At 38.2% G+C, this 14,143-nt stretch overlaps 1 protein-coding gene across 2 annotated transcripts in view; it reads right to left on the bottom strand.

The window, feature by feature from the left end:
* LOC113007382 (glypican-6-like) overlaps positions 1-14,143 on the bottom strand; it is an 80,688-nt gene that overhangs the window by 4,468 nt on the left and 62,077 nt on the right. For both annotated transcript variants that reach the window (XM_026143876.1, XM_026143877.1), the window contains one exon: positions 607-743. In XM_026143876.1, the coding sequence (XP_025999661.1) occupies positions 607-743 (137 nt within the window). The remainder of the gene's footprint in view (positions 1-606; positions 744-14,143) is intronic.

Genomic DNA, 14,143 nt, shown 5'->3' with positions numbered 1-14,143 from the left:
CTCTGGAAAATACACACGTCTGAAATGTTGCTGAGGTGAAAGAGGCAAAATTTCACTTCTTTAATTGATGTTGTTTTTTTCTACCACTGAAAATAGCATTGAATATCAATTAAAACAATTAAAGAAGTTTAAAATATTCAAAATCATATAGCTGATATAATGATTAAAAGCAAAAATCGATTTCTCAGTTAGATCAGTAACGGCCAGGGAATCTGGAGCCCTAATGCAAATGTTAGCTTTTTAAAATGAAACCAAAATAACAGATGGATCTAGATGCTGGTTGAACATTTAAAAACAAAAGAAGAAGAAGAAGAAAAACACAATTTCACAAATATGCCACCAAATTCAAAACGCATGGAAGCAAATGATATTTTACACGAGATGAATTGAAACCACATAGAAAAGTTTTTTTTATAATGTTTAAGACAACAGCTTACTTTTAGTTCAAATCAAAACGCATGCTAAGCTCTTGCAGAGCAGGTGAAAGCACATAATCTGATTCTTAATTCTAGGCTTAGACTTCTTAATATGAAGCAGGTTGAACAGACTTTGGACTTCTACCCTTTTGTGTTAGCTGGCATTAGCTTCAGGCTCTGTTGCCCTTACCTGCCCTTGGTGTGTCCGTTCCAGCACTCCTCTTCGCTGGCATTTCCAGCGGTCACTCTGTCTTCTACACACATCGCCTCAGGTAGGTTGGACCAAAATTTCTTGAAGTCCTTTAGTTTCTCTTTTATGTCAACCACCTACACAAGGACAGGGGTCATTGTGAGATAGGAAAAAAGCCTCCTGTATAAGTACATGAAGTCTGATTTCCAATCAAGGATGATACATATCATAAATACAGTTTCAGGGATGTTATTGATGTTTTTATATGCTTACAATGTAACATTAATACAGAAAAATCAGTTTCACTTCAGTTCCTCACATCACAGCCCCAAATATTAAACAAAATATGAGTCCAGCAGTACCTACAAGAATAGATGGTCAGAAATATTTACTGAATTACATTTTTATTGCACATTAATATGGCGTTTATTAACAGCTATAAGCTATTCATTATGTTTCAAAACAGTCTTTTTGTATCTAAAAACTCTGCAGAGTTAATGTAATAAAAAAATAGCAGCTAAAGAGAAAATGTCTACAAAGTCAAACTGATTGAAGTAATTACACAAATTGAAGTCAATAAGGCATTATGTCTCCTAATATATGTATGACATATGAAAAAGACAATGTGCTGTTTTTCTAAAAAGTACATGTCAAATGCTCCTATTTCTTATTTCTATAGCATCAAATCATAACAACAATTGCCTCAAGGTGGTTTATATTGTAAGGTAAAGCTCCTATAACATTACTATTACTGACAATCATGATTAGTCATTAAAAAACCAAATCCCACAGTGTTACTAACAACAGTATGTGGCTGTAAAATCATTTGAGAGAAAATACAAACACTAAATTAAACTAAGACATTTCTGACACACAGTGGATGAGAAATGGCAGGTTGAAAACTTGCATTTGAGTGAGATGAATAAAGCTTACTGTTACTCTGGATGCATCTCGTGTGAAAAAGGTAGAGAAGCATTTCACTTTTGCTCACTAACACACCTTAACAAGCTGATTATAAACCTCAGGAAGACATCTTCGCACTTGAACTCGTACCAAACGATTTGGGTTTAATTTTTCCTTCTCTGTTGACTATCAAATGTTTGCATCATGGAAAGGAAGACTATGCAGGCTTGCAGCAATCATTTCAAACTGAATGCCAGACATAAATGCTCCTTTGCATCCCAGCCATGTGACAAAGTCAGATATCGTTTCCTGACTTGAGCCTGTTGAACTCCAATCTTTCATCAAACACACAGAATTTGACATATTTCACTGAAGCTGAGGGAAAGCCTGATAGCAGCAGGTTGGCCCCATTATCTTTTTCCGTCTGACTTGCTGTTGGCTTACGTGAAATTGTAGAGAACCTGAGCAGAACATGAAAGGTGCTGTACTGACTGTGTGACGCTGCTGTAGGCCTTGACACTGCTTTTGATGTGTTAATCCTGTCACACTGATGCCAAAGCACTTGAGCAGCTCTGATACTGCCCAGAGGGTCGAGGCTACACTCAATACAAGAGATTGACTGGCAATGTTTGACTAAACCTCATACATTAAGTTAAGTCTAACAAGTGAGATTCACAGTTTTCCTCAGGATCTGCTGGCAAAAAACAGAACCTGTGAAAGTGGGAACTGAACTAGGAATGACACATATGAAAACATTCGATTAATACCTCTATCAAGTATTGTGTGGCCATTATTTCACGTGGCTGCAAGTGAAAAGGTATTTTAAGCAGCAGCTAATTTATTATCCTATTTGAAACAGAATTTAAAAAATCTGAAAGATTCATGAACTGAAAAAAACCCCCTAAAAAGTCTGTGTTAAGTTTGCAAAAGAGAAAGGTTTTGCAAACTTAACACAATTATAAACAAGCCTCTGAGAAAAGTCTGCCTCTCGTCTAACTGGACGTTGCCTATGAACAAATACTACCACTCCAACAAATAACCCTCAAATGCAACCAACTGCAAAGGCCACTAGATGGCAGTATGTCTTTGAGATCTGGTGAGATGAAAGTGAGTAGACGAAAAATCCAGGGAGGAAATGAAAGTGACAAAATAACCTTGCAAATTGAAACTAATTATGTTTGCTAATGAAGCTTCTTTAACATCAAAGTTCAGCTCCATGTGGCCAAACATAGATGGAAGACATGACATCCAAACAGATGTCAGCAGAAAGCCTAATGGAAGACAAAATTACACACACACAAAAAACGCACACACGCAGACACATACACACAAAAGACGGTGTAGAAGAAACGCATGTCCCCATGGTATGTGAGGAAGCAGAGCGGAGATATGCGATTCTTTTTATAATCTGCTACCTATTACTGACAGCACTGACATTCTCATTAAAATCACAATGACGATCACAGACACAGCACCTCCCCGGCGCCTCACATCAGGATATTACATAGCATTTGTTTTCAGTGACATCCTAACAAATGACTATTATCATGCTATGTGATAGCTGCTCCAATTCCTAATGACACTAAAGGTGGCATTAGTGTGAGATATCTACAATCTATAATAAGGGCTGATGAGGGAGTTGATAGAAGCATTTACTCAATAGAAGTGCAAGCTGTATTCATTTTTAGATTATTATTCAGTCCCAGGACTTCAATAACTTCTAAATTTAAGGACCATATATATAAGGACCTTAAGATATTAGAAGTGCTGCTAAAAAGACTTATCTTCAAACGCTGCTAACTGTACAGATGTTTTCCACTGAATGATGTCTTCTGAATAATTTCTAAATGGTTTAAATATGACAGATCAGCGCAGAAACGTAGCTCTTGATTTTCATTAAAAATATTTTAAATAATTATTTAAATAAACAGAGCTAAATGAGCCATTTGAAAACCCATTAAACCATCTTCTCCTGCAATGATATATATTTGCTATGTATTCTATAATTTTAAATATACAGTGTATATACTGTCTGCACTGAAAAAAAAAGTGGTATATATAGATATATAGGCATATATTTCCTATTCTTTATAGGCACTATAAAGGTCTTTGAGGCCAATCCTGCAGGGATGTACGTAGCCTTGCTCTTGTCCTGTTTTATGCATCATATCATGTATATTATATATTACTTACAGGAACAGTGCTGTATCTTTATTCACTGATCTACCAGTGATACAGTGTGCAAATGCATGTCTTTAAATGTTTCTTTAACAACTGTAACAGTTTATTAATTCCAATATTGAATTAAGATAAATCCTTTAACTTTGGCAAAAAAAATACACAAATGTGAACTATACAGCAGTGTTATTATTAATGTAGTAAAGCTTATTATTATATACCGGTAACAGCTGACATGACAGCTTATATATTTGGAATATATAAATACGTTGTGCATAATAAATGCATAATACATTTAATGCATATTGCTTCTTGTTGATGAATTCCATGAACGGCGCAAAACCAAACAGGTGCTACTTAGTCCCTCACTCTCTGAGTACTTCCCAACTTCCCAGCTGTGCATGTGGCATTTATCCTCTCCCCTGCTGGTTACTCAGGAGACGTAAATGCATGTAGTTTAACTTTTAAAAGAGGCTTATGAATTTCTTACAGCAACTGGGCACTGGGAAGTTACAAATGTTTCCCAAGCAGGAGTTTATTTGCTGAGCACAATTTAAAGTGGCTGATTAATCCACGTTTGGTGCACGAACGGGTACTTGCGCCCGCAGGATGCAGTATATATACAGCCACAACAAATGGGCCCTGTTTATTGCTCTTAAGATACATGTTGCCCAGTGCAATTGTATGGGGAGGTAATATGTCTTAATTAAAATAGAAACAAACAAACGAAAAATACAATGGAGCTACGTTGCACAAGTGAATAAGCTAAATCAGGATTTGGCTTCAAGATCAATATTCATAACCTTTTTGTAGGTTATGATTTTTTTATGAATTTGATGACAATAATAAAGTAAAGAGCATGACCAGGTTTATCTTTTAAACATCTTCTCCTTAGCTTAAACAAAAAAAAAAATATAATTATATTTACCTTGAAGCTTAATCATGTATGCAGCACCACTGCAGCACCACTGTCAACTCTCCACTTCCCTCCTCAGACATATTTTTTTTCTTCTTTTACCCCATTGCCCTGTTTCCTGTCATGAACCATATATTTCTTCACTGCGTTGTTCTCTCTCTCTGCCTACTCGCTGTGACTCTGCAAGGTCCCCACTCTTTTTGGTCTTTTTCTGTCTTGCTTTAGTTCTAAATGTAAGTGAAACTTTCATGCCTAGCTGACCCGTGATCTTACAACAGAGCTCCCATTCAAAGGAGATTTGTGGGTAAAGCCTCTGGTGTCTTCCGACTTTGATACACAGAATAAGCTCAGTCTTCTCTATCCTTTCTGTATTGAATCATTTTATCCAAGCTTTCATTTTAATTATTTTGAATTTTAACGAGCACTGTGTGTGTGTGTGTGTGTGTGTGTGTGTGTGTGCAATGCAGTTAATCATGCATTTATTTAATTGTCCAGTTCTTTTTTGTCTCTTTATAGCTCTTATTTCCACAAGAAAAGATAAGCAGAGATTTTTTTTTAACAGCACCAAACCACAGAAAATAAATTCAGCAACAGCAATGGAAAGTAGCCTGTAATGTATTACAGCTCACACAGCTTAGCGTGCTATGATCCAAACATAACCTCACCTTTAAACTTGCTTTTTTCACCTCAAATGAAATCTGCCCAAACAGCCCGGATATGCGATACAGTGTTTACTCGCTGTAAAAAGCTGTTGGCAAGCTCACGTGGACAAACATGAGGAAATGTTTACAGAGAGTAATTATTTCCAAAAATCAGCCATATGAGCATATGAGATTCCGGTGTTAACGGGCTTAAAGTCTTTGTGTTTGCACACACTTTCTTACAATATTTATCACCCATGCTGTTTTTCTGTGCACACAGCTGAGTGTGCAGGCAGACAGATCATAAGTTCTCGTGGCTCTCTAACAGTGTGGCAGCTGTGTGCCATCTTTCAGCTCAGAACAGAAATGTGAGTGAACTATACTTTGACCAGTGGTTTTCAGACGCCCTTGCCTATTCTCAGATCAAAAGCTGACGTGTCGCTGGCTTTGAAGTTGCAGTCACACTCCCAGTGACGGCACAATGTCAGTGCCCTAAGCTCTTATCTGGCCGTAGAATGATGTCTGTACGTGCTATGTGCCTTTCGGTAAAAAAGAAATATGCGGCCAGACTACATAACTTTTGCTCTCAGCACACACACTGCATTTGCAGTGCTCCCCAAGCTGACCTGTGCAGAGTGTGTCCCCTGGCTTTTCAGTCAGCTGGTACATCTCCTTTCCTCTCTCTCTCTGTAATAAGCACCTATCTTGCTTAATTAACAACCAGTCCTTTTCATAAGCACATATCTGGGGTTGTCGTCACTGTTTGACACGGCACACATCCATCTGCTGCAAGTCTGTACTAAATTAGTGCACGTTCAATCTAATCATAGACTCGACAGCAGGTCTTCCCACTAAACCACAAGGGGCAGACAACTCCTCGATCAACTTATTTTCCCTGGCAACTGCTCCTCCTGTCTGCGTTAAAATAGTTTTTCATTTGATACGAATGCAGTATTCTTCCTGCATCTCAATTACAGGGGTCAGGGAGTCGGTTCTGCTCATACCAAGTCCTTGGCCATGCCACAAGTCTCTTTCCCTGACCAGTGACCAATTTGAGGACAGACCAAATAGTTTCTCACAAGGAGGAAGGCCACAGTAAGAATAACTTTGCATGTTCATCACAACTGTGATCAAGTTAGATTTTTTACCCAGTCACACTGAGGAACTAATGCAGTCTCTTGTGGTAAGGCTGTTGACAAATCAGCCGTCATGGTGTCAAGTCACAGGGGACTGAATCCCTGTGGGTATAATTCCCTAGACATGACTATTAAGTCTGGTGTCCAACATGTCATAAAATCCTCCTCATCAGTTCAAGTCAACTCATAAACAGCAGATTCTTTCAACCAAGGCTTGCCATCTGGCTTTAAAGTACTTTTAGCATATTATTAAAATGATTCAGTAGAAATAACATTGGTTAGCCTAAAGCACATCAAGCAAATGACCTCTGCGATGATGTTTCGAGTAGCAGTTGTCTCCACATCGTTGTGTCTGCTTTGTCCTTGTCTGGAAACATTTGCCTCAAAGGTGACTGGCAGTGTTGCTTGGAGCAGGTAACTACCAGACTGCATATAGATGTGGGCTGTTTTCATCCAATCAATATCCATCAACAGAGGGCAAAAGCAAACAATGTTTCCCCTTTGTGACTTCACAATAGATGAGATCAGAAAGACATCACTCCGCTGTTAATCTTGCAGTGCTAACACAAATGAAAATGGTACACCAAAAGCAAATCATGGTTAGAAAACATCACAACCACTTACAAGCTATGTGGCTTGATATGACATTGGAGTGATGTCATATCATCACCCCACCCCACAGACTGCTGGGCTACATGCCACGTGCTCATGATAAATCCATTTTTTAAGGATCAGTCTGCAGGCTGCAGCACTTTCTTTAACTTCCTCCTCGTTTAACTTGATTACAACTGATTATGTCCTGGTAGAAATCTGCCACAGCAGGATTCCAAAACATGATTTGACATGAACAGCCCAAGAAAGCCTCAACCAGAGCAGCGCGTCTCCTGGTGACAGCGCTGTCACGCCGTTACTATGCTGCTTCCTTAGAGCGAATGCACGAAGTAAAGTAAAACTGTATTGTTACACAAATCTGGCTATTATTTTGCATTTGTTTCGATTTGCAACCTGGCATTCACACAATAGTGTAAATGCTGTGTGATCCATTTTAATTATATACCTGACAGAAATTGTGGGGAAGATATGGGGGCAATAAACAAAGCTAATGAATATTTATCACTTATTACTGCGGCCGAAACACCGATTTTAAAACGTCTGCCTTAATTTAATACTGTACATTGCATTGATGCAATCGCATAAGTGCGTCAAACCAGATTTGCTATCACGCTGTCTTACTATGTTGTAAAATTAAGTTTTGAAAGTTGAACTGAATTTGTGCGCTCGCTTCTGCAGCACCCTGGAGGCATAACTTTATTTTCAACATTACACAGACTTTATAAGTGTTGTAGAGGAAACAATTCATCATGCCTTTAATTCAATGTGACAGTGAATCTCTGTGTACCTTGAAAAACTTGTGGGAAAAAAAACCTGTCTCCAAAAATAAAAGTGTAAGATGCATAATTACAAACCAACATCTTTAGACTTTTAAGGCTATATTTATCAGATTTGATCACTTTGTAAAGTGGATTATATTAAATTGTGAATAGCAACAGAAAAAAGGATGTCTTACAAAATGATGCTGGTATCCGTTGTGATCATAGGGGCATTTGAAGACTTCATTAGTCATAAGTCAATACACAGGTGTTGTTAAAGCCCAACCTTATCTAGGTTTGTGTATACTGGATTCTGCACATAAAGCACACACACACACACACACACGAAGATCAAGTATTTCCCTTATAAATGACTTTATTGATGTAGCTCATGTTGTACTTACATCCTGTCACTGAACGGGACTGTCATGGCCCATTTTAAGTCTTTTTGCCTCAAACCATTTGCTCAGTCCCATGGTAACTACACAGTTAGGCAATATGGTTTATCATAGTGAGCAAAATGTATCACACAAAGATCCCATGGTGAGGAAAAAATGACAGAATATTGATGAAGCGGCGTTGAGTTTGTGCATGTGACTCGCCCAAGGCTACGACAGGCGAACTTTGAAAAAGGGAGATGATTAAAGGGAAGCTATGCACTATGGAAAACAGAGCAATCATTGGCAAGCCTGCTTTCCCCTGCTACCCCTGTTCCCCAGAGATGCAAGCAGCGTACAGTGTAATGGGGCCAGTGCGCCTCATTAATGAATTGACACATATGAAATGTAGCAGAGCCTTTATGGCACCAGCATTAGTCGATGAGGGGGAAAATGGACAATGTATGGAAGGAATTAAATAAAATCAGTGTTTGTGGAAAAAATACTGTTTTGGCATTATAGCGGCTGGCTGACCTTTGATTTTAACTTAAAAAAGTGACGAACTGTAAAACAGAGTTATTGGGGCAATTTGATTATCAGCATGATAACATCCAAAAAAGTATATAAACCCCCCCACATGATTTTAGCTCAGTTATTATGCGCCCATTTTTATTATACTATGCATTTTCCAATATCTGCGGTTTTTACTGACTTCCCTTCCTGTGCCTCTCTTCGTTTAATAAACCACATTTATGGTTTCGTAAATTTCATTTGCAGCTACAAAAAAAATTCCACAGCAGATTCAGCCACTGTAACATTCAGCTGTCTGTAACAGCAGAAACTCATGACATATCTATCATTGCAACTATCTTATACCCATCTGGTAGTATAAAGTATGTGATCTTTGTAAGCTAAACCACAAATGTAATGGAATTTGTACATCTCCACGCCAGAGGGTGGGTCATGTTTGGATCTTTGCCATATATAGGCCGATTTGAGACTGCAGGAAAATGGAGCATAATGTGACCTTTTACTTGTATACAGCATATACTTGTGGACAAGCTGTGCTTTTGCGTCTGGCCAAGATCCCTGAAACAATTATCCAACTGGATTGCAGATGTAAGGCATTACATGGATCCTTTATATGCTGGTTTTGTGTATTTTCTCAGAAAACCATAATAAGGATATGTGGGATATTAAAAGCATAGTGAGATATAATGGTCACAAAATTGACTTCATAGAAAGTCAAGCCGTTAATAATGGATTGCTGAGACCTGCAAATTATCAGGGGATTTGGATTTGTTTGGCATTTCGGACGGCAAAAATCTCAGAGGTGGTGAAAAACAAGGTTTGGAGAACTTATTGTGCCAGTATTCATTTCCTCTCTGTATCTACGTTCAAAAATGAAGACTAATATGACAAAATAGGATCACGGTATATCATTTAAAGCTTAGTAAAATGATAAATTATTAAGTGGTCTGAATGTCTTTTTATTGATATTTATATTTTGCCTTTACTCTTAAAAGATGGATGCATCTGGGCCATCGTGGCATGACCAGCAAGCCAAACAGAGTCAGGTCCCACATTTATCAAAATGAATGACTGCACAAGAGGACAGCATGCTGTTTTAAGACGCTCAAAAAGCAAATAAAAAAAATACAATTTTGACTGGAGATTTTCTTGTCACATAAAATGTTCTCATACAACACCGCGGCACTCTGTGGCTTTAGCCAACGCAGTATCTTAATACCGTAATACCTATAATCCAGGACAGAGTATTTTTATCTTGCTAGCTGTAATTGCTGCTTTTTGTAAGCCGTTTTCTCTAAATGTCCTTTTGATATTTTTTTAAGTATTGCATGGTAAAAAGAGGACAAACTGGACTAGCACTGATCATGTTTGCATAGTTTCTGTATAGATTTTCTTTGCTCTTCTAATTTTGTATTCTCATTTACACACATATCTATATCTATCTATCTATATATATATATCTATATCTATATCTATATATCTATCTTTTCTGAATTGAGTTTGTATTTTTTGAGTTTGTTTATCAAATTATTTATTATTTATGTTTTCTCTTAAGCCGGCTCCTGAAAAACCTTCTAAATTGTACTTTTCTGAACTTTGATAAGCCCCGTACTCACATTGTGATACACATCACAGTTTTGTCGTTTTGGGAATTTAATTTGAACCACCTCAGGCTTTGGAGAAAGTAAAACAAAATAAAATATCTATACCTCTTGTCCTACACCCACAGGCACTTACGTATGCAATAAGATTGTTATGAAATTGTCTTGAAGAATAAATCCCTCTGCTGAAACGGCTTCTTCATCTTATATTTTTAGCTTAAAAGTTTTGTTCAACCCAGCTGACAGTGAGACACAGGATTGTTATTCTTTCCACCCTGTTGACAACCTTACTAGTGTTGCCTTGTGAATGACAACAGTAACAAATGGATGATAAGTATTCTATGGTTGTTGCACCTTTTGCCCTGATACAGCATGTGCAATGTCTCTTTTATCACTATAGGATCAAGGTCATAAAGCATTGGATTACTGTCAGCTGCAGTTGCCTGATAACCTGATTGAGATGTGTCACTATGGGAAATGTCTCTGTATGCTCATCTTACATATAATTTAGTCATAGGAAGTGATGGTGATGTGCTCAAAGCAGCCTCTACTTCCTACACATTTACATAAACAACTTCCTTTTTTTTCCTCAAAAGCTGTATTGTTTGCCCCATGCAATCAGAACCACACTCCCACTCACAACAGTGTCAGATTCTTGCTATTATGAGCAACAAACTTGTTGCTTGTCGTTAAACTTGGGATTTGTGGTTACTGGTCATCTGAAATGTGTCATCTTGACCTAAAATGTGGCATCGAGAGTAAACCATGGATGAGGAAAAACTCATTTACAACGTAACACAACCCACACAGACTGGGTTAAAAAAAAAAACCTTCATATAGATCCAAAAGCACTAAATGCTCTTTTCAAGGAATAAATATGTCCACAGTGGTGCCACAAGCCAGATATCAGCAATGTGTCATTCCTCTGCCTTCCCACGCAAATTTATATTGTCAGCCTGAGAATCAACCGAGTGACTGAGGGCAAACTAAGTGCTTCATCTTTAAATCAATGAAGGCGCCACAAGCTTCTTCATTATTTTTTTTCAACATTCACAACTCCTGACAAACAAATTCACATAATTGACAAAGAATATAAATAATGTAAAGTCATCCCACAGCTCTACTAAATGTCACTGCTCCCCCCCCCCCCCCCCCCCCCGACATTAGCATTAAGATAATGCAGCCGAGTCTCTGAGTTGAAATCTGTTTACTTTTGTAGCCCTCTTTTTCTTTCAGAACTGCCTTCATTCTTTGTGATATTAGTAACAATGGTTAGTAACAATACTCAGGTAGGCTTTGGCGTTGAAACTATGTTCAGCTGTTAGTAAGAGGCACTAAGAAAAAATACCCCAAATCATTACAGCACCACCAGCCAGAACCATTAAAGGCAGGATGGATCCATGCTTTTATGTGTTTTATGCCAAATTCTGACCCTACCATGTAAATGCTGCAAGAGAAGTTGAGACTCATCAGACCACGAAACATTTTCTTAATCTTCTACTCTACAATTTTGGCGAGTCCACGCAGCCTTAGTTTGTCAGCAATCCTTTGAGCAACAGCAGAAGACCACATGGCGTGGTCTGCTGTAATCCATCTGCTTCACGCTTTGATGTATTGTGCATTCAGAGATGCTCGTACGCATACTTTGGTTGTAACGAGTGGTTATTTGAGTGGCTGTTGCCTTCCCATCATCTCAAAGCAGTTTGGTCATTTCCCCCTAACTTCTAGCATCAACAAACCATTTCCACCAAACTGCTGCGCACTGGATGTTTTCTCCTTTTTGGACAAATCTCTCTGTAAACTCTAGAGGTGGGAAAATCCCAGTAGATCAGCAGTTTCTCAACAACTCAGTACCACTCATGCTCAGTTTAAACTTCAACAAGTCATCTTGTCCATGTCTATAACCTTAATGTGCTGAGGTGATGACATGTGATTGCCTGATTAGACATTTGGTTTAAGAAGCAGTTAAACATTTGTACGTAATAAAGTGACCAGTAAGTGCAAATAACATATTGTTCTCTCTTTCTTCTACAGAAATGTTTTTTCTGGGAAAAGGGAGGAGATTTCACTGAATAAAAAAAAAAAAAATCACAGGATCTCATAGCAGATCCACCCAAGTTAGTCAGGTTTGGTTGGATCTGCTATGCTTTTTTTCTCCTTTGACAACTAATACCAAGCTTAAAAATGTACTTTTTAGGACTGTGGTTTTACCATATAAGTAAAAAAAAAAGTTTCTTAAAGCACATGCACAGCATACAGTGCAATGCACATCTACCAGTGGCTCTAAAGGTTTCTGCCCATCGTAAATTTTAGAATATGTCCACGCCGTGCAACTCCACATGTTTACACTTTGTAAGCTAACCAGAGTCCCATGCTTCTAAATGAAAGTTACATCCTCTTTTAGCTTACCAACTGTAAACACAGCTGTTTTATGAAGAAAGAGTCGACTTGACATGTTGTCTGCTTTGGTTCTTTTTGGTTTGCTCCTTTGTTTTCTAAACAAACAGCCACCACCGCACAGCAACTGTCAACTGTACAGGTAATTAGTTGGAAAAAGGAACTTGTGAACTTGTTAAGGTGGTCTTCCAAAACAGCCATCAAGGAGTCACTAATGAAGCACATTTTCACATAATGAGCGTCACAGTTTGTTAGACCAAATCTGTGTCAGGCGGTGCCGATGTGGTGACTTGGATTTACAAGCTATAGTTTTTGGTGGGCTTTAATTTAAGCACTCAAACATTCATGCATGAGTGCCACCCCTTGCCTAGAAAATCGTTGCGTTTATGGTCAAACAGTGTCCTGAAGTATCATGCCACATATGCACTGCCAGACTATTTATTTTTGTGTGGTCTCAGAGAAAGTATCAGTTATGCTAGAATCTGTGGAATCTACATAATTGCATGGTTTTGGTAAGAGTCAGTAAATAAAACAACTCAGAGAAAGGAGCTGTGGATAGGCCCACTTTACTTCCATTAGGCTGTATCCAAAACAAGAATGTTTCAGTGGCTTGTCATATCCCTGGATGGCAGAAATATAATGCTAGGGTCAAGATTTTTTTAAAAGGAGTGGTTATGTTTTTTTATTTCCCTGTCAAGTGACTTCACAAACCACACATGTATGTTACTCAGTGTTTGCCGCTGAACATGGTAAGGAATGCAAAGAACAAAGATCATGCACATGAATACACAGTTTTGCTTTCCAAGTTATTCATGTACTAACTGATCATTTGTCTACATATGAAAGCAAAAAAAAAAAGCTAAATCACCATTTCCACTTCACATAAAAGAGATTTAGTATGCAAGTTGGCAGTTCAGACAAATCATCAGAATCTAGCTGAACAGCTGCCTTTTGAATTTTTTATTCAGTCATTCACATTCCTCATATGCTCCTAATTCAAATCATGCAGGGATACAGCCCGTGCATTTTGCTAAATGCACAAAGAAGAGCCCAGACAGATCACTTGTCACACAGTCAACAAACAGAGACAATCACACTGTCACACCTAATAGCTATTTATTGACCTGCATGCTTTAGCGGGAGGAAACTTAAACATCTAAAGTAAACAAAATCACAAGTGCAAAACCTTCTAGACAGCCATCGATCCACCGTGCTACCATCTTTTCTTTTTGGGAGACCTAACCAAGAATTTAGAAGAATTTTTAACTTGATGTCCTCCCACCTACTGTAAAGCACAGGGGACAAAAAGAAACAAACTAACGCTGGAGTGAGGGCAGTGTGTTGCTTACTGTCATTTCACTGGAATGTTTGACCTTCACTGTGCAGAATGATTATTTGTCATAGTTCCCTCCTATCTTTCAGGTTCATGGAGGACAGGGGGGGACCCGGACCTAGACCTCTTAGTGAATCATGCCATTTCAATGTTT

Source organism: Astatotilapia calliptera, chromosome 16 (assembly GCF_900246225.1).
Source record: "Astatotilapia calliptera chromosome 16, fAstCal1.2, whole genome shotgun sequence".
In the NCBI taxonomy this organism is placed as follows: Eukaryota; Metazoa; Chordata; class Actinopteri; order Cichliformes; family Cichlidae; genus Astatotilapia; species Astatotilapia calliptera.
The sequence above is the reverse complement of the archived record's forward strand: the minus strand, read 5'-3'. Positions and strand labels throughout refer to the sequence as shown.